The 22,096-nt window shown below is 45.4% G+C and overlaps 1 protein-coding gene across 6 annotated transcripts in view; it reads left to right on the top strand.

Moving 5' to 3' along the window:
- The window catches only part of LOC122619772 (mucin-5AC), a 31,177-nt gene extending 12,692 nt beyond the window's left edge, over positions 1 to 18,485 (top strand). For 2 of the 6 annotated variants that reach the window (XM_043796884.1, XM_043796885.1), the window contains exons 3-11: positions 6,277 to 6,565; positions 6,717 to 7,435; positions 8,795 to 8,913; positions 9,023 to 9,809; positions 9,878 to 10,249; positions 10,311 to 13,394; positions 13,457 to 13,615; positions 13,866 to 14,296; positions 15,743 to 18,485. In XM_043796884.1, coding sequence (XP_043652819.1) covers positions 6,334 to 6,565; positions 6,717 to 7,435; positions 8,795 to 8,913; positions 9,023 to 9,809; positions 9,878 to 10,249; positions 10,311 to 13,394; positions 13,457 to 13,615; positions 13,866 to 14,296; positions 15,743 to 15,887 — 6,048 coding nt within the window. In that variant the 5' untranslated portion in view covers positions 6,277 to 6,333 and the 3' untranslated portion in view covers positions 15,888 to 18,485. Of the gene's footprint in view, positions 1 to 3,406; positions 3,572 to 6,276; positions 6,566 to 6,716; positions 7,436 to 8,794; positions 8,914 to 9,022; positions 9,810 to 9,877; positions 10,250 to 10,310; positions 13,395 to 13,456; positions 13,616 to 13,865; positions 14,297 to 14,867; positions 14,955 to 15,742 lie in introns of those variants that run through there. The other 4 variants (XR_006326097.1, XM_043796886.1, XM_043796887.1 and 1 more) reach the window with 4 other exon arrangements.
- Positions 18,486 to 22,096: the final 3,611 nt, after the last annotated feature.

Raw genomic sequence — 22,096 nt, 5'->3', positions numbered from 1 at the left:
GAAATGTAAATCAAGGCATCGCATTCTACCCCACCCCTTCTCCCTTCTTGAATCCTGACCCCTTGCACGTGTGGCAATTAGCGCGCAGCTGTTTAATTGGCACTAAATTTGAAAAAAAAAATGGGAGAGCTTGGCGCAAAATGGGGGGAATTGTCCACCGAAGTTGTTTATCAAGCGGCAAATCAAACAGCCAGAAATGAGCTGATACGCAAACAAAACAGCAACATTAAATTAAGTATACATCTCCACTGGCTAATATATCTATAGATACTTATACTTAATATATATGTATGTATATATGGATGCGGATGTGCGATAACAGCGAAAATAACATAAGTGTGCTCGAGTCCCTGCCACCCACTGAAATGTGTTTATTTTCGGTGGGCGCGAATGATTTTAATTGGATTTTGATATGATATACCCACCACGCTCCATCCACATTATCCAATAATACACAATCTCCACTCACCTTGGCAGAGGCCTGCCGCTTTCGATCTGTCTTTGGCATTTTACGCGATTTTACGATTATTTTTAGGCACATTGGCCTAACATTGAAAACGCGAAATGCTTATATGTTTGCCGTCTAATTCTGCGCATAGTTATTAATATTATTTTTATGAGCATTTCTTGTTTGGATGATGCGGCTGCTGCTGATGCGGCTGCTGCTGATGCGGCTGCTGCTGCTGCTGTTGACATGGCCAGCGGGGCGTATGCGTTATATCTAAGTTTGCCGCCTCTTGTTTTCGGTAATCGGAGTGTGAACATACGGGAAATAAACAACATAATTGAGATGGAAATTGAGGAAACCACATGAACCACACTATTAAACTATAAAATTCACGATCAAAATATTAGAAAATTATAGAGAATTATAGAGGGCTTTCCGTGGAATTCGGGGGCCAACAGTGTTGTTGATTTTCCTTCTCAAACCTGTTTATTGTCGTCTTTTTTTTATCGCCTTTTGTGCCGGCGGTACTGGCGGTACTGCTGCTGTTGTAGTTGTTGTTGTTGTTGTTGTTGTTGTACCGCGCCACGGTCTTCTTCATTAGTGTGTTTTAGTGGGCGCCCTGCCAACGATTTTCCGAAACAAATCGACGTCGCGCTCGACAACATTCCGCACGCTTACGATACACGAAAGGCAGCGCCAGAGCGACCCACTGTGCCAGTGTACCACAGTACTAATGTACCACTGTAGCACTGTACCACTGTGCAGAGGCAATGTGCAGATGTACATACTTTTAATTAAAATCAACAAGATGCAGATACTCAGGCAGATACTTGGCCATTGCAGATACTTGGCCGCACACTAAGCAAAATATCCATGAAACGAATTAGATATTTAACACATTAAATTAAGGTAATATGACATACAAAGAATATATGTTTCACTTGATCTAGTTTCCTTATTCAATATTACGAATTTAAAGGGTTTAAGGCTCACAATGAGGCACCATTTTGGCTCAGTGCAGCTGCTGTCGAAGCAATGCGAGCTGCCTGCAAATATCCAAAAGCCAGACCAAATCCACATCCAAATGCAGTTGCAGTTGCAGTTGCAAGAGGCATCTGATGCATTTGGCATCCCCTGCCTGTTGCGTTTTGAGTACAATCCCGCCACCCCCCACACCCCGCCCCGACGACATGTCGCGCACTGTACGTGGCCAAAGCGATGCAATGTGCGTCTGATGCCCAACAACATGTGTAAGAGCGTGTGGCGCCCCCCCAACCCCCCGCTCCCCTGCGATGTTGGGCACCTAGGAGCCGAAAAGTTCCCTTGGCCAACTGCGCCTTTTGACGACGCTCGTGTATCTCCGTCTCTGTCTCTGTCGCTGGTCGTCTGTTTCGTTTTCTGATTTCGCAATCGTTTTCGGAATGCTCTACTTAGTGCCTCGAATGAGTGGGTTTCGTCACTCGCTTGGAATCCCAACTGGAACCTTGCCCTTTCAGGTTATTTCGGCTCTTAAATAACATGAAACTAATGCCTATGAGGTGTATTTAAGGTGCAGCATGCGTAAGATTTGTATCTTTGTATCTTTGAGCGGGGGGCGCATCTTAAGGGCCACATATCTTGGCCATAACAGCTAGTCACGCAGGGTATTCGAGTGATGTACCAATGCCCAATAGAGATTTGTCATCTTTGCCAATCTTTTTGCACAGCTTTTTGTGGCATTTGTGGCGCATGTTTTGCCAGGCGTTGCCGAAACGGGTGGGACGCAAGCCAAACATGAATTAAATTAAAAATAAAACTATAGAAAATTGTAATTAAATAACTAAAAACGAAAATAAGCATGCACGCTGACAGACAAAGACTATTGTGTACCAAAATAAAATTTCATGAGACAGCGGCAAGAAACTGACAACGACAACTACAACAAAAACGACAACTACAACATCGGGTATCGGTGAAAATGAAAAACGAAAAATGGAGGAAAAGCGTACTGCGGTATCGATAGAGGAAAATTCGCCAGAAATGCAAAAGAAGCGAGTGCATAGAATAATTGAAATATTCAATGCTGCAACTTGAGGATGGATGGACATATTCTGCCCTAAGGCGTTTTTCGAGCAAAATTGTAAAGTAATGTAACGTGAAACTTGGCGAAATGCGGCAGTGAAGACTATCAAATACAGACAGCAAAGCTTAATTGAAGCAGAGGAAACATTTTCTAGAAAATTTAAAATTGTTGTAGGTAGTCTGTATTGTTTTGTTTGGTATAGTTTCGTAAATATATTTAAAAAGTTCCTTAGGAAAGAGCAAGTAACTAATAAATGCCCATGTTATATATATATAAGTTTGAGGAAAAAATCCCAAAAAATCCTCACAAACATATTTTCAATGCCATGTTTTTTTTTTGTTGCCTTGCTAATCCTGCCGACAAGCTAATGCCTTTTGACCGATTAGCAAATTGCTCAGTCAATCAGTAAGTCAGTCAGTCAGTCAGTCAGTCAGTCAGTCAGTCAGTCAATCATCCCATCGCTCAGCCAACAATTAAGACTAACCGCCATTTTCGCCATTTTCCTCCGACCCCCCAAAGAAATCCCCAATTTCATTCTCGAGCAGTTTTTTACCAAACGATGTCGATTTTCCTCATACTTTTGATTGTGTTTTGCATCGTATATGTTGTATGTACATCCATGTGCGATTTTCCCAATGCGATGCGAGTGTGCCAATGTGTCGCCTTCTTTTTTGAGTATGTTTTTGCATGTGTTTGATTTTTTGATTTCACTTCGTTTTATGCGCACATTTTTATGCATAAATTTTGACATTTGTTTGCTCTTTGGTTCCTCTTCACGTTTTTATGTCACCCCGCAAAAATGAAAAAAAGTCAAAAAGTCAAAAATTAAACGAAAGAAAATAAGAGACGCCAGCTACGAATTCGAATATGTTCAATCCATACCAAACTTTTTTCAGATTTTTGATTTTGTATCCCCATCATCACCACCACCACTACCACCACAACTACAACAACTACAACAACAACAACTACAACAACCAGTACAAGCACCAACAACAACATCAACAACAACAAGAACCTCATCGACGGCGTCAATTGCGACGATGGCTGCCATAAATACGGTAAGTACGCGACATCATCAACCAAATAATAGTGAAATACAATGCAATAAAACGAAAGCAAAGGAAAGGAAAGGAAAAGCAAATCGAAGCCAGCAGAAATAACAATTATGGAGCATACCAAAAAAATAGCCACAATTGTGGGCAATCAATCATAGGAATACATTTTTTATGCCACATGCCGATATATTTATCAACATTTACAGCCAGGCAATTTGTATCTGACACAGCCAAACAATGTTTCATTTCTGAATCACTGACTAACGCTAACTACTTTAAGGACAACTTGGCCAAGTTATAAAGTAAAAGCGACTACTAAGCCAAAAGTAAATTACAAGGCGACCTACTTGGCAATAAATAATTGCCTGCTGTCACTTGTCTTATTTATGGAACCGAACAGCATTCCGCATTCCATAATTTGTTAAAAACATTAAAGAGCAATAAGTAAAAGAGATAAATATTAAGGCATAAATCATTGAACTTTCCACGTTCATAGAACTTTCAATATGTCTTATACCCGTAATTCTGTGTGGCGCGGGTAAATTATTCATAAATTTCCATAATTGTCACACTTGCGTAGACAATAATGTCGGCGACATAAAGCGTTTAAAATGCCATTTTGAAAATGATTAAACTGGTGATATTGCGCATACGGCATGTTGTACGCCAGCTGATACCCGTGTCGTTGAAGGCCTAATCATAAGCAAAATTGAAAATTGAAGAACACAAAAAAACAGAAAAACAGCAAGGCAGACAGATACCATGCCATATGACCGAGTTACCCGATGATGAATCTGTTCTTGATGATGACGACGACGCCGACGACGACGGCGGCTTTTCTCAGCCCTTCGCGGCGCAGAACATGTGTTTCAGCTCATTTTACTAATAAGCAGAAGGGAAAAGCGGGAGAATGCCCGATGACAAATTGCCGGCCAGCACATTCAATTCTGCGCTGACATCATCTCGAAATTTTCATTAACATATCGGCGGAATGATTGCTCGAACCTTGCCAAAATCCCAATCCGGCCAACAAGTCTGGCTGCAATGGAAATATGATTTTGGCAGTGCCAGAACTTTTCCTGCAACATGGGCTTCCCATTCATTCAGCATTCTTCGCCAGCTCTTCGCTCTTCGCTCCTCTCGCTTTTTTTCACCCGCTTGTTTTTTAGCCTGACATTGACATTTGATTGACACGCCGTGAATCACGGCGTAAAAATATGCCCCCGTCCACTCGACTCCCGGAGAGTTCAGCCGGGGATGGGCCACTGGTGTGGGCCGTGTCGCAACAGGATATATCACACCTCCCGTCCTCGAACTTTGACAGCCTTTGCTTTCCCGAGTGGCGACGCTCATAAATCTTCGCGCTTGTGCAAGAGAGCAAACATATAATTACTGGATTACCTGATGCCCGCATTGATTTAGCGTAAACATTATTTATGAACCCATTCGATTGGCAGATCGCCGACTCACCTGTGGGCGTTGAGGTTTCCAAGTGATTTTGCTTAAAAGCAGCATCAGGGTTATCACAACAATTGATAAACATAAATCTAATTTGCCGCTGCCCATTTATATCTCATAGCCGGGGACTGGCACATTTAAACATTTAAATAAACAAATTGCTGTGGCAGGGAACATTAAAGCGGGGGCGTGCCACTTGTGGCTCCTTTTCCAGCTCATTTTGGCTCATTGAGGAAACTTTTTCATTAGCTAGCCGTGTTTTCTTTCGCTTTTCTTTATTTTTTTTGTGTTTTTTTGTTTTTTGCCCGCAACTTAAACAATAATAAAATTGCTGTTTATTTATTTTACGTGAAATTTTATGCATCGTCGTTCTGGTTTTCCCAACTACTGAATACTGAATACAGACAACTGTTTTTGTTTTCTGTTTTCAGTGTTTTTTTTTTGGTTTTGCATTGTTGCCAGCGTCGCAGGCACTTTTGGAAATTTATGCTCTGCTGTTTTATTTATTTTCATTTGCGTTTCTTTTGCGGCTATGGGCAATTGCTGGCCACATTAATTGGGCATCGGTTGCGGTTTATAAAGCATTAATTGCCCCATCTAACAGCGGACTCCCCTGCGACCCCAATGCCCTACACTCGCTAGCCAATTTATGAGTGCACTTCTATTGCATTTAAATTAATATATGTCGAGGGGCACACTTGGCAGCCAAGTAGACGGGGCAAATAAATGACGGACTAAATATACAGCATTGTTTTGTTTGCGTGCCAAGAAGGCGACGAGCAGCACACTTAGAAAAAGCCATTGCCGCAAAATATGGCTGCATTCAAGTGTCATTCTTGCGAATGGCGAGCAATATAAAACTGAATTCTTTAATAAAAATTCGCATACTAATTACCTCTAATCAGACTGTACACTACAATACTTGTACAATAAGCAAAACTCATTCCATCGATGATATGGGCCACATGGCGTATACGCGATATGCTTTCGTACCTACCAGTACTGCCAGCGGGAATGATGGGCGTTGGCACAGTGGTCACTTGTCGTACTGCCAGTGAAATGCATTGAAATTACATCAATTATGCGACGCGTCGTCCATTGGGCGACAGTTGCGGTGAATTATCAATAATCTCGCCTAATCTCGCCTGACAGCCTTTTGGCAGCTACTCCACCGTTTTTCTCCCCTCGCAATCACCTCAGCTTGACCTAAAAGACACAGTTTAAAAGCCATTGCCATCTATTACACGCAGGTACCAAAGAGCATCCACCTGCCATTGACGACTCTCAGCAGCGCGCCGCGCGTGTTGATGTGCAGCGCATCCGTGGGCACCGAAGGATCCGTCACTCTGCAACTGCGTGATGCGAACGCATTGGAGGCAGCAGCCACAAAGACAGCAGCAGCAGCAGCGGCAGCCACATCGACGACGTCACCGAATGGCGCTGCAAGTGCGCCAGCGTCGACGCTAGAGAATGCGCTGACCATCGGCTATCCGGATCCGGAAATGTTGGCAGATGTCTTGGGCACCATTCAGACAGCCTGTAAGTGAACTCGCACTCAAACAGATGTGCCTGCTTCATCCGGCAGTTCTACAAGGCTTTAGCTTTCTTATCAGTAGCAGAAGTCGAGTTGTAGAACTGCTGGAGAGGCACAAGATGTAACCATACTGATTTCCTTGACGGCTGCTTACAGCTCTCAAGAACAACAACTCAATCACAGCAGCAACTTCAAGCAATAGCTCGACCAAGTCGACGAGCAGCAATCATCTGACAAATCCCAACAAGATAACCATCACCAGGCGGAGTGTGCAGTCGGTCAGCACCTCGACGCACAGCGGTAGTAGCATTAGTAGCTGCAGCAGCAGCAGTAGCAGCAGCAACAGTGGCAGTGGCAGTGGCAAGAGCAACACCAGCTACATCAAGAACTGCTTGATACGCAGCAGCAGCTGCAGCAACACGGTCACCAATGTCACCACATTGGCGCAGATTATGAGCAACAGCAGCACCAGCAGCGCGGCCAGTTTACTCAATCAGCACAACAACAATAGCAACTGCAGCAACAGCAGCAACTTCAGTACCGCCTCCTCGGTGGGCAGCAGCATCAGCGTTGGCAGCAGCCACAGCCACAGCAGCAACAGCAGCAGCAGCAACTGCAGCAACGGCAGCAACAGCAACAGCAACGACAGCAACAGCAGCAGCGGCGGCGGCCACCGATTGAGCTTCAAGGGCACCGGACGGCATGTGCCCACGAGCGGATTAGGTTCATCGGCGGCATCATCGACGAGCACGAGCGGTACTGGCAGCGGTATTGGCGGCATTGGCGGCATTGGCGGCATCATAAGCGTTGAGGCGCCCCGCAAAAATCGACCCAAATTATCATCGCCAACGCGTCACGGACCGCAGCAGTGTCAGGTGCGTACGCAAATCCGTTGCGGCTTGTGCGGCACTCATTAATCCAATATACATTGTATATGGTATGGTGCATATATGTACATATCCGTGGCCTAATCGCCAATTTATCGCCGCTCATTCTGAGCCATGCCAACATGTCGTGCAGACAGTCGTGCAATATTTATAAACAGACATTAAGGTCGTCTCGTTCGAGTGGCAGGTGAAACGCGCCCAGTTCTCAAAGTGCCTTTGCATCACCACCCCCCTTGCATCTATTCGTATCCCTAACTGTAGCTGTAGCTGTATCTCTATCTGTAGCTGTATCTGTATCTGTAGCTGTATCTCTATCTGTAGCTGTATCTGTATCTTAGCATGCAGCTTCACTACAGCTCGTTAAAATCCGGCGCACTGGCACTTGGAACTAATGTTATGGCCGCTGTCCGTCCGCTTGTGTTTATACACGGCGTTAATTGAGCGCAGAGCCCGTCTGGTTGGGAAGCTGCAATCCGTTGGCCAATCCACATGCGAGCATTGATAATTCAGGGAATTGTGGCACGACCATCAAAGGGTGGAAGTCATTTAAGGAGAATTCGACAAACACATTTGTGGCACTGGGTCAAAGCACTTAGATCGTTCGTTTAGGCGGCTATAAAAATGGGAAAAACATTTTATTCGAATGCGAGTCATAGTAGTAGTCTTTTTACATTAGAATCTCGACATCTTTTAGAAGTTGCCTAAGATCTTATACTTTCTAGCTTCATGCCACCGCCTCTCACCTCTGTCTTGATTTCGTTAACCAATTATTGATTTAAAGCGCTTTCTAGCTGTGTGAACATTTTCCACATCCAATTCAACGCGTCTCGACGTCTGTCAATAAAACTGACAGCCGCTCAAAGTGCTGCGGCTCCAAGTCCTCCATGTCTTTCCTCCTGTTCTTTTTTTACGTCTAGTGGGGAGTACGGCGGTAAAGTACATTTTATGACGCGTTTTACGATACTGCGGATGTTGGGAGCAAGTGTTTGGTGGGCGGTGGGAGGGGCGAATTGGAATTCCACTGCCGCTGCAGGGCAGGCAAACAAACATACTCTACTCGCAACACAGATGTTTTTGCAGATAGTTTTTAGTGGGGTTGTGGTGCAGCTTTTGGCCTAGCTTTCGGTTTTCGGGAATTCGTCGGTCGTAATTAGCATGCGGTGTGTGGTGGCCAAAAATCAAAAAAAAAAGGGGAAAAAACTGAAAAAAACAGAGAGCCAACATAACGTATACGCAATGTGGCTCATTAAAATGTTCGAACGCGCAGCGCTTTCAATTATCTAGAGGGCAGCCGACAGGCAGTGCTAATTACATTTCTCCTACGTTCTACACTCGGACTTTTTATAGATTTGTTGCAAGATCTTTGGAAATGCCTCGGCGCTGGCCAAGCACAAACTGACGCACAGCGACGAGCGGAAATACATCTGTGCGCTCTGCTCGAAGGCATTCAAGCGGCAAGATCACTTGTAAGTAAATGAGGCGCACTAACTGGGGTCTATTGATCTCTTGAGCTCTTGATCTCGTGATCCACAAAACCACTGAGCCACTTAACATCCACTCTCTGCTGCCCCACAGAAACGGACACATGATGACTCATCGGAACAAGAAGCCTTACGAGTGTAAGGCGGATGGCTGCGGCAAGTCCTACTGCGATGCCCGATCACTGCGGCGCCACTCGGAGAACCACCATGCCGGCGGAGCAGCCACGCCCACCACCAGCCAATCGCTTTCGCCCACCGCCAGCTCGAGCGGTGCCAGCAATAGCAGTGGTGCCGGCGTGGCCACCAGCTCCTTGAGTCTATCGCCGGCCACGGCCAGCGGAGATGCCAGCTCCCCGGACGGCGCCACCTGCATTCGAACGTACATTTCCACGGGCAGCTCGGTGGTGGACGCCGCCACCGGGATCGCCCTGTCGGACGAACAGATCAAGGCGATGAATCTGCCGATCAAGACGGGCGTCACCTTGCTGTCGCCCACCACCTCGACCTCGTCGAATGCCTCCTCCTCGGCCTCGTCCGCCAGCTCGTCGCTTTCCTCGACGGGTTCGGGTTCGGGATCGGTATCGGGATCGGTATCGGGAACTGGGTCGGGTTGCGGATCGGTATCCATGCCATCCCCGTCACCGTCGAGTGGCTCAGTGATAGCCGCTAGTTCGCCCACCATCACGCTCAGCGATGGGATGAGTCTCGAGGGCGAGGGTCTCACGCGGGAGCAGTTGGATCTCATCAGCAAGATAATGCAGCAAACGAAGCAGACGAGTGCCCAGGTCACCGTCTCCTCGCCCACCAGCGTCAGTTCCTACAAGATCAACACCAACTCGTCGCCATCGCAGAACAGACCGCGCACCTGGAACATGCAATTGGTAGGTGCCTTTTATATAAACCAAAGTATGTAAGAGCATGTATTAACATCACCCTATACTATGTACAGCTAAATAGTGCACAGAATGTGACTGTCACAGTCGAGGACAACTCTGAGCTCGCCACTCCCTCCTCCAACTCACCCGTGGAGGTCAAGGAGGAGGAGCTGAGCCCACAGCTGGTGGGCAACATGAATCCCCACCTGCTCAACATCGTGAAGCTCGACAAGCCCGTGGAGTGCAATCTCTGTCACCGCAAGTTCAAAAACATACCCGCCCTCAACGGGCACATGCGTCTGCATGGCGGCTACTACAAGAAGGATCCGGAAACCAAGCGCAGCGAGAAGAAGGACTCCAGTGGTCCGCCCCTGCAGACGGCCAGCATTGGCGTGCGCGCCCTCATCGAGGAGAAGATCATCAGCAAGCGCAAGGACATGACAAAGGTGGGTTCAAGGCGCAAAGATTAAGGCTTCAGATGTCTCACCTTTCACCAATCTTTTGCAGGGCTCCTTTGTGGTGCCGGCACCACCGCACAGCAGTGGCACCACCACCACGCTGCGGCGATCGATCAGCGACCTGGAGAGCTTCCTCAACCCGAAGACGAGCACCAGCAGTCACGCCCAGACGATGACCACCACCACGGGCACCACCACAGCGGTTCTGCCGGCGGCCACCACCATCAAGAGCAGCAACGGCCTCAGCATCCAGCAGATTGGCCTGCCGCAGAGCATCGAGATCTTCAGCGGCGGTCAGAAGCAGGCGAAGACGCTGAACCTGGGCACTGGCACCAACACGATCACGATAACCACCAACAATGTACCCACCACCACGACGATGAGTGCTCTCACTGCGCTGAAAGCGGGTGGCACCATCAGTGGCATCTCCACCGCCACCAACACGGATCCCAAGGACTCCACACTCATCGAGCTCCTGAAACGCGGCACTCGCATTGCGGTCACTTCGAAAAAGAGCCAATCCCATGGCCAGACGGGATCCAGCATAATGATGACCTCCAGCGGAGCGGCTACAAATGCAGTGGGTGCTGTCACCGAGCTGACCACCATCGGTGCCGGCGGAGGAGTGCAGACGGTGGGCCGCCAGATCATCACCAACAACAACCGCACCGTGATCATACCCTCCGATGTCCAGGTGGTGTCCACCAAGAGCAAGCTGAGCAGCTTGAGCAGTCTGGTCAAGAGCAATATGGTCGGTAGTGGCACCTGCTCCTCGGGCAATCTTTCGCTGGCCGATGGCACGCCGCTTTCCCTGACAATTGCGCCCAATCAGGAGGTCACCGGCGGTGGAGGCAACTCCGGCGGATCGGGTGGTGTGATCACGAGCGGGGGTGGTGGAGTCTACACGGTTACCTACACCAGTGATGGCACCGATCTCTTCGACGATGCCGAGGTCTACAACGTTTCGGACACCGAGATGCTGCTGCAGACGGTGGACTCCATGGAGCTGCTCAACGACGAGGAGATCAAGAGCGAACATTCCGAGGACTTTGCCCTGCTCAGCGAGGCCGGCGACAGTGCGCACACCCAGCTGGTGAAACTGGAGCCGGAAAGTGGGCAGGCCAACTCCGGAGCGGGAAGCGTATCCGGCGCCAACACCACGCCGCTGCCCACCTTCCAGCAATTCCATTCCAAGGAGCTGATCATGCAGAACAGTTCGCAGATCCAGGCGATAGCCAGCATGCGTGGAAGTGGTGGTGGCATCCTCGCCTCGCCGCTCCACTCGCCACTGGCCTATCCCACTCCGCCGTCGAGCCACGAGAACATGGCCCAGAGTTCGCCCTTCATCGAGGATGCGGCTGCCCAGTTTGTGGACGCCAGTAACACCTTCTTCGGCGACAAGACGGACTTCTCGCACATCTATTTCAAAACGGATGAGGGGGAGGCCACCATTGAACAGCTGAACGAGCACGACAACGAGAAGATCCTGAAACTGAAATCGGTGCTGGAGGAGAGCAGCTTCGATCCCTCGATCAAAGTGGAGGACCTGCTGAATGGCACAGACGATGACACGGAGTGCGATCTGCGGGAGTTTGCCGAGACTAATCTGTCGTTTCTGGACGAGGATCAGGAGTTCCTCAATGACTCGAGGAACGCCACCTCACCGCTCTCGGAATCCTTCTTCACCAGCGGCATCGGCTCCGCGGAGGATGTGAAGCAGGTGTTGCGAGAAGTCCTGCCCGATGAGAACATGCAGCTGCAGCTGAGCAGCGAGCAGCAGGGCGAGAACATCATCGATCTCTACTATCTGCCTGGCCTGGGCCTGCAATCCCAGATGATGCCCAATTCGGAGGACCCGCTGCTCTCCTCCTCGCCGCGGGAGTTTGGCCAGCAACGACAGCAGTTGGCCATGCAAAGCACCAGCATGCAACAGCCCATGGAGCAGTCGCTTCAGGACAACCACAACCTCTACCAGCAGCAGGAGCAGCAGCAGCAGCAACAGCACTCGCAGCAGCAGCAAGAGCCACACCAGCAGCAGCAATCCCAGCAGGAGCAGCCACCGCAACAGGAACAACAGCAGCAGCAGCAGCATCAGCAGTTGCTGCTGCCGCAGCAGGCACTCAATCAAACGGAATCCCTGCCGGCGGTGGGTCAGCAGCAGGGTGATTTCATGCTGCCCCTGGTGGGTGGTCATGGATTCAGCCAAGTTACCAGCCAAACACAATACATTGATGGCAGCCAGGGCGGCATGGGGATGCAGCCCCTCAACAGCCTGCTGCAACCACTGCTCTATGGTGGGGCAAGCACATCCAATGGCAGCGCCTCGGCCGGGGGCAACGAATCTCTGCTCACCACCGATTGTCAAATGAATGCCAATCCAGGCCAGATCGATACGGGCCTGTTGTTCGCCTGTGGCAACACGACAACCATGACAGCCCACAAATCCCTGGCGGCTCTCGTGCCAAGTCCGCCGAGTGTGGCTAATCTGCAGCCCTTGTCCAACCAAACCAATTCCATTCTGAAGCGCCGCCTGCGCTCCAATGCGCCCCAGGAGACGCACAAGTTCTCCAAGTTCCACACCCTGTCGCCGCATCGTTCCAAGCTGCGCAAGCCATCACGTACCCACTATACGCCCGCACCCATTCTCAATCCGGATCGCAAGGGCACCGGGCTCTACTGCAATGTGCGCAAGCAACTGGGTCAGGGTTTGTTCGACGCCTTCGACGATGACTTCGGGGACTCGGTGGGCCTGGTGGACTTCTCGGACGAGTCCAAGGTGAACTTGGGCTCCACCTACCAGGCGCAGATACCCAGCTGCCGGCCGCTGGAGGAGGCATCGCGCGAGTCTGCGGGCGCCGAGTTGATGTGGAATCCCGAGGTGCAGGAGGACGAGAAGATACTGATGCGCTACATTGATCTCAGCAAGTCGTCGGCCGTGCCCATGGGCAGTCATTCCGAGGAGGTGGCGCTCCAAACGCTGCTGCGGGCCAAAGGAAACTCGGCGGCGGCTGTGCTCAGTCTACTCCAAACGCAGTCCGGCGCCTTCCAGATGAAGTGGACCGCCTACGAGCTGGAGCAGTTCTTGCGCGGACTGGAAAAGAATGGCAAGGACTTTGGCAAGATCGCCAGTGAGGTAGGTTCCCTTTTGATTACCACAATTCGAATGGCTGTCATAACTGCATTACTCCCCTGCAGCTGCAGACGAAATCCTCCGGCGAGTGTGTGCAGATGTACTACTTCTGGAAGAAGCTGTGCGTGGACTACAAGGTGACGCACTTGAAGATGGAGCCCGTGGTGGTGATTGCTCCCCCGGTGGAGAAGCCCTATGTCTGCGAGATCGCCGACTGTTCAGCGGTAAGTTCTAGGCTCTCAGATGCAGCAGCCAGCAGCAGCAGCAGCAGCCGCATGCCCCATGCCCCATGCCCCACTGCCCCCAAAATGCACGTACTGCAGCTCCCCCAAAAAAACCGAACGCTAACGCCCCCCTCACCTCACTGGCTCTTTCTGTTTACTCTCTTTCCTGTACATAACGCTCGAATGTCAAAATCAAATATCCACATATCTCGCCCATTCCCGCCTGCTCCTGCGCCTGCGCCGAATGTAGAGCTTCAGTTCGAAGGCGGCGCTGCACGGCCATGTCCGCATACACGCTTATGGTCGCAGTGCCAGCAGCAACTCGAACAACAACAACAACAGCAGCAGCAGCAGCAACACCGGCAGCAGCAGCAACATGCAACACGGCGCTGCAAGCAGTGGCAGCTCCGGCGGCAACAACAGCAGCAGCAGCTACGCATGCGCCACACTGAGCAGCAGCAACAGCAGCAGCAGCAACAATGCCAGCAGCAATGCCGCTGCAGCTGCAGCAGCACACAGCAGCAACATGGCTCAAGGCGGCAGCATCTGCAGTGGCCATGCGAGTGCGGCAATAGCGACGTCTGCGCTTTCGACCACGCCCAAATTGGAGGCGGGCATGGGCGGTGCCACGAACATAGCCATTGCCAAGGAGGGCGAGTTCCCCTGCAAGGTGTGCGGCAAGTAAGATTCCCCCAAAGCAATTTCCACCATCACCACCACCACCACCACCACAAAAAAAAAGCATAAACCAAAAACACGTGAAATCCGTATGAAAATTCGAAAATCCGCAAGTGATTTGAGTGCCCGTAATTGACTTGAGTTGAGATCGTAAACGCACGCTGTACCGTAAAACTGACTTGTGTATCGTATGCCGTATATACGAGTTCTTGGTTAATAGATCTTGAGTTCACTGTACTTATCTTTTGTTTTATCAAAGAGTTCTTAAGTTGTTATATCGCTACCCACTTTCAACTCCCTTTTATGACTTTCAGTTCAGTTCTGAGTAGATACCTCTGGTGATTCTTTGGTTCCATTCGTATGTCACTTTCCGATTTCTACTACTATGCCATTTAGTTAGAGTTTTCGTCAAGCGATATTAACTGTTGTTATTGTTGTTGTATTGTATTGTTCCATGATGCGAAATCCCAATATCAAATCCAATCAAATCAAATCAAACCAAAACCAAACAAACCAAAACGAAATCAAATCAAATAACGAATACAATCAATAAATCGCAATTGCAATTTTAAAGCGAAGAGTCACAACTCGCAAATAGACGTAACCGTAACTGATATCAGCTCCACAAGTCCACACGTACAGCTCGCTGGCCAAACGCTCGGTAAGTAGGAGGCCTTCGATTTCCGTTTCCGTTTCCGCTATTCGGTTCATTTCGATAACCCTCTTTCGTTTCCGTTTCCGTTCCAACACTCCATTCACCTGGTCTCTGTTCTCTAATTTCGTGTATTATTGTATTTGTCTTCGACTTAATCCTAATCCTACTCACAGCGCCAAACGCCTTTGATAACTTATGTAAATATTAAAGATCCATCCTCTCCGATCTGTCATATGTATATTGGAACAGCTGGCCTTCGAAGTGATCTAAATCTGATCTGGTTATGGATACCACCCCAAAAAAAAAAAAATAAAAAGAAAACGATCATAATACAGAGATCACAAGCCTAGAGCGGCTGTATCATTCAAGCGCACATTCTCAACTCTTTCGTTCCCTCGATATGTATATGTATTTAATCACTTAACTTTACTTATTTGTTTACTTATTTGTTCCCGAACATAAGCTCTCTATTTTCCATAGTTATTTGTAACAACAAAGCAAATTTAAACTCCACACAAGGCTAAGTAAGAAGAAGTGAACCAGAACGCTTAAAGTCTCCTTCGTATCTCCGCATGCCTCTTTACCCAGCTATATCTATGCATGTGCTATACAATGTGTACTCTATGTGCTTCCATTATATCTAATGTCTAAATGTTCAATTAATCCGCCTAGTCTGCATAATCTGCATAATCTGCATAATCTGCATTTTAGATAGTAGAGATCGAAACTGCTGCTGCATACCCATGTGTTCTCATGATGCCCCGTCTGCTGTTCTCTTTCTTTTCGCCCACCAGAGTCTTCAATAAGGTGAAGAGTCGCAGTGCGCACATGAAGACGCACCGCGTCCAGGAGCCGGACCAGAAGCACCAGCTGAACCACCAGGCTGGAGCCGGCCACCTGGCCACCGTCGCCTCATCAACCATAACCGCACCATCGTAGACACCGATCGACGAGGAATGAACGAGGATAGGGTATCCATGCATAGGGTATCCATGGGACGTTTGTAGCAAACGAACAAAAATCGATTGACAATCGCATTAAGCAAGCGGCAAGCATTGTTTACCACTGTTAGAATTTATGCTTAGACGAATTTGAATCTAAAAATCAATGTCACGTGTACGTAGTAGTTAAAGGCATTTCTTCACTAGGTCTATCTGAATCTATATCTCAAGCCTCCTCTTCTTCAATCACTTCTCTATCTATCTATCTATCTATCTATACCCTAAGTAGAAGACACTGCGACTCGCTGTAGGTTATAAGTCTAGCCAAGGATTGGTACAAGTTCAAATTGAATTGTTATTGACTATTGTAGGCAAGTGCAATATTTATGTTGAAGTAACACGAAATACGAATACGAATATGTAAATGTAAATGCGAATGTACATGTACATGTACATTTATACCTACCGTTTTTTATAGTAGGCGTTTATTCAGCTCGACTCGACTGTAGATGTACTCTAAATCTAAATCTAAATTTAAATCTAAATCTTAACGTAAATCTAAAACTATACTACAACCATGGCTAAAGCTAAGGCGAAATCCCGATCTATGATAATTACTAGTGCATAATTACTGTTAACTACAAGTTTTTCTACTCAAATACTCGTACATAGTTGCAACACACTACACTGATACTTTACTAGGGCGATAAATGTGTAGGGCGTAAGAGAATCTCTATATATATATATATATATATACATACTTGATATATAATAATACAAGCCTAGGTGTACGATGTATGCGATATATGATTGTTGTTCTAGTTTTAACGACGCAAGTCAGCAACTCCGAGTAGTTGAAGTTTTACTTAGATTGTACTTACCTACCTACAGACACCTAAACTATTTAACTATGGCTTAGAAACCGCAAAAAAAAACCCAAGAGAAAATCTAGTGAAATCAAGTGATATTGAGTGAGATCAAAAACGATTTTAGCTAAACGTGAACAAAATTCAATGCACACCAATGTAAATGGAAGTTGAGAAAAGTTTTAACTTTACTTTTAACGACGCAAAGTTGTAGGTTGTAAGACACACTGTACATACGAGTCTAGCAAATTAATCAGTTAAGGAAGGATATGTTTCAAATTTCTCCAAAACGCATAAAAGACATTAATCTATTTATAATTCTAGAGCCCCCCTCCCCCTGACCGCCCCTTTCCCCGCCCTACAACAAAAACGAACACAAACACACAGACAACGAGGGTTTGAACTTCGAACTTTGAGCCTTGAACCCCAAAGAGCCCACACCCACACAAAGAGACACTCACAGTGCAGTTTTATATAGGCCTAGGATATACATACATAGTTATTATATACAAGCATATATTAAATTAAATGGTACAACAGTAAATCTGCCAGCAATTTGAACAACAACAAGAATCACACGTTTTCCATTTGGACAGTGAGCTAATGTACTACAACAAATTGATCAATTGATTCAGCGTTTTTGAGGCCGATGCCGATGCCGGGTAGTATGTTATTGACAATGGCGTAACTTAATCTAGTTTAATGTAAACCGATGCATGCAGGGCTAAATCGAAAACCAAATGAAATACTTACGTTTAGTCTAAATACCTTCCTTCCACGCCCCTTTCCACGCCCACGCCCTATCTCACTGACCCGCAGATCCGGACAAAAACTTGGAGGATGGGAACTATTAGCAATTTTTATGGTTGTATTCGCCGGAAAAGTGAAATTAATCAGGAGTTTGTAAATAAAATACATGCGAGATGTACAAAATAACCCGATGTGGAGAACTTATCCATATGCTGTTCTATTTCCTTGGCCTTGTGTTCGCAATAGCATTCGTAATCATAAAATAGTCATAGATTTAGTTGACGGACAACATAATTCTTGCATATTTTTCGGTGTTATATACAATAAGCGTAAGCAGATATACATGAAAACCAATACAGCTACAGCAGCCCACCATATGAAGCACATTCAGTAACTGTTTGTTGTGGGCCTTCGAAGCCGTTTAAAGACTTTCTCGCGTACAAATACCAGCCCGAACATCTATGTATATCCGTATATCCGTATATCCGTATATCCGTATACCCGTATTCCCATCTGTAATAATCGTGCTTGGTTGTCTGCATTTTATCTACGCATCTTCTGTTTCCGTTTCCGCTTATGTTTCCGTTCCCATTTCCATTTCCATTTCCGTTTCCGCCTGAGTTCGTGCAACCACACTGTTCGATTCTATTCTATGCTCAAATGCCTTCAAGCGAATATAAGTCTTAAGTATTATTAAATAAAGTATCCACAAATGAGTGTTTATCCTTAAGTAAGTGTTCAAATCTAGGCTTACGTTAGCTTAAGTTGACATGAGTGTGCACTTTGTTGCTTTTCAAAAAAGTTTCCTAAAGACAATGAATGGATAAATGTAGAGTTAGGCATCTGCTCGAACGTCTAGTCAAATGCCGTAGTTTAATTATCACCTAATTTATTTATATTTCATTTTAAGTTTCAATTACTGTGCCAAAGTGTTTATCGTTTACCAATTAAATGATTTCAACTGTTTCATTTTTCCACGACCGTCTTGCCTTTTTATTTATTTATGTATCTACAACATCGTATGTAAATTCAATAGTAAAGGACAATCTGTGACATTGAGTACTATACATTCCTAAACACTTCGAAGCGATAATTTCGGGAATCATCTGCGTCAGCGATTCCACCTTACTTACACACTTTATTCGAAAACTCTGCGTTGTGATTGTTCATTAAGCGAAAGTAATGATAAACTGTATTTATGCAATGCAAATACGTATTTTAGAGTAATCTGTATATAAATAGATGGCGGCCGACGCGGCTCCAGCTTCCTCAAAAGCCAAACTAATTCTAGCTCAGAATCCAGATTCAAATTCACTCAAATCATCAGTATATACAATTTGCACTCCAATTCAAAGAAACTATATACTTGCATGAGTGGTTTACTTCTTCTCAGCATCTGTTTGCAATATTTTGTAAATCGTACAGATACACATACTACCATTAATGTCATACCGAATGAGGGAAAACCGAAATATTATATTTAGAAAACGCAACAGAATTACTTCGAAATACAATACAAAACCTTTTGAAATTGAAAACGATTGATAATAGCTATTAGACATATCAATTTTATTTAAAAACGAATCGAGAGATGCATTCAAAAATCAGAAAAATATATATATATACATATATATATGTATACATAGTCCGTACACCTTCGTGTACACCAGTGCAATATTGCATTCCTGTTTAGCGAATAAGTGGACATTTTTAGGCGTCATCGTAGTATTTACAGGATCTTCTGTTGGGCACCTCTTTCGAATCTTTGCTTTAAGTGCGATATCTCAGAGTATTTAGACTGACGAGTAATAAAACGATACCAAATTACGAGATACTATTCTGGATGCAGTGCATAACCCTTCGTTTCTGTGCCAAAAACAAGGATCGATCGCGATCTGACTACAGACGCGATGAATGGCGTGACAAACTTTACCGCTCAGTATTATCGAGATGTCCGACCTGCGACCCGGAAAAACTGGGAAAATGGGGGTCGGGCGGATCGGCCCTGCTATGATTAAGTACCATATACAAAGAACTACACAAATCTACGATGTAAGTTTTAACTGTAATATGCAAAGAGACACTTTTATAAAGAAGCAAACTGTTACTTTATGGCATTTAGTTGAGATGCTGTAACCTCTTGTTGATCGTAAATTGTACGTAGCATGTAAAACCTATTTAACTCGCAGACACCTACACACGAATATATAAATATATATATATATGTATTTATACAGTGCTAATATTAATATTCTGATATGAACGAATATTTTATGGTACATCTATATATGTACATAATAAGAGTAAATGTAAACTTCAATGTTTTCATGGTTGTAAACTGATGATCAAAAATAGATTTAATGAATTTTACATGCTTTTATTTAAACGCAGAATCACTTCGACCTTGCTTTACACTTTTTGGTACCTAATAATATTTAATAATATCGTCACATCTAATGGCATTTCTTTCAACGAACACCGTACCCTTCGTTCAACATCAATCATTCGTTGTTTTTACCACACTTACAATCTCACAAGCGGTGCAATGGATAAGCGAAATATTTTCTGAGCATCACATATTCTTTGATAAGAAATGATCGATGTAAGCGATATTTGAAAAGAAATCATGAATATTCCCTCCAAATAATTTTTAAAAAATTACGTATTTGCTAAAAGTCAAATCTCTGATAACTGTAATGAAATACGACAAATGGGTTGATGGTTGACGGTTCCGACGAACTCAACTCCCGAATCTGTTTATAATGGAGGAATACTGTATTTAGCATGATGTTACCAGTTACATTTAACGTAATTACAATTACAATGATTATTGTGTATTGCATGTGTATGTGAAGTGTATGTAATTACAAGTAAACTCTTTAAAAAACCAAAAAAAAAAAAAAAAACCGAGAAATGTGAAAAGAGAAACTATGGCACACATTTGCCATTTAATAGTAGTCAATTCTTCAAAACAAAGCAAAAAACAAAAAAGAACAAAAATCAAGCAAAGAAACGCATTAGGTTAAGTGTGAAGATGCATGAGGATATATGGACACTATTTTCTAAACGTATTACAACAATAATTTATGAATTTGTTGGTAATTTTATACATATATATACACCAGTTACTTTTGTTAGCTAGCAAAACGACAACGACAACTTAGGTAGCGCCGAGGTAGATAAACTTTATGAATGTTGTACCCAAAGCCCACGCCCCGGACACCCGCGAGAGCACACTGTACAGGCACGAACCTCAAGGCAGGATGGGTCATAGTTCGAGGTCTAGATCTAGATCTAGATCGAAATACCACGGATCCCAGATCCCGAAGCCCGTCCTTGCGCATCCTACCTAGCTAGTTAGGTCCGCGTCCCTTATAACACGATTTCTGATCATACTATACACTATACACTATGCACACTGTACACTGTACACTATACACACTGTACACTGTACTAAACACACTCACTGATTACAATCTCTGTTGGATCTGTTGTACTCTGCCATTTTTTGGTGTGATATTCTATTGGTTGTGGCGGTTGCTTTTGAGCCGCTTTACACATTGTTGCATTTCTACTAATACTAATCGTAGCTGGCCTAAACTGGGTCACAACATGATGAAAAAACAACAAAAAAGAAAAACAAAAAACAAAAACTGAAAACCAAAAAATCAATTATTATGTAACTTATTCGATTTCCAGTTGTTGTTTTGGTTGTACACATGCGTAATGGTTTTAAACTCGTTTTGACTAACTGTAACTGATTGCCAAACTTTGTTAACTATTTTAGTCCATACATACGTACATACATACTTTTAGGTTTAAGCACTTGTAATTTAATCGAACATGATTTGAGCAAATTTAATGAAAATGAACTAAACTTACAAAAACACAAAACGAAAATAAAGTGGTGGTCGTAACTAAAAAAGATGTTGTTTTACTTATTTTTTAAGCGGACTTGCATAGCTTCTGTTTTGAAAATATTGTAAGTAACAAATTTTCATTGCGTTTTCACTTATCTATAAAGTGTAATTTTCTTTATCGATCTGTTCGCCTTAGTGAGTGCTTACCGTACGTAAAGCATTTTGCCTTCGCGCCATTTTGAGCCCCTCCAAAGTTTAGCTGGGACACGACCCCAAAAGCTTTTGCATAGCGCCCTCCTCATTTCCCTCGTTATCCTTCTACATACATCCTTAGCCACTCTCTCTGTTTTTCTCTCTTCCTTTCGCGGTGGTCCTTCCTCCCTCTCACACACACACGCAAGCTCGCAGAGCTGGCATTGTTGTTGGCGTTTGTCATTGTCCTTTTCGCGTTCGCATTTGCTTTCGCTTTCGCACTCGTTTATTTAGTTCAGTGTGTTCAGTTGCGTCCTGGCTTCATATCCTGTCGCTATCCTTTGGCTAAGCGCAAGCCCAAGCGGTTTCAGTTTGAGGTTTTGAGTGCATTTGAGCGGCTGCAAATACAAACAGAACTGTGCGTCGAAAAAAGCCATATATCTCTGGCTATTAGTGCATAGTGTTCGGTGAACAGCATATCCTCGAGATCGAATTGTGCGGGATTTGCAGGATATAGAAATCCGAGGAGTAGTAATTGC

This window comes from Drosophila teissieri, chromosome 3R (assembly GCF_016746235.2).
Source record: "Drosophila teissieri strain GT53w chromosome 3R, Prin_Dtei_1.1, whole genome shotgun sequence".
Lineage (NCBI taxonomy): Eukaryota > Metazoa > Arthropoda > Insecta > Diptera > Drosophilidae > Drosophila > Drosophila teissieri.
The sequence above is the reverse complement of the archived record's forward strand: the minus strand, read 5'-3'. Positions and strand labels throughout refer to the sequence as shown.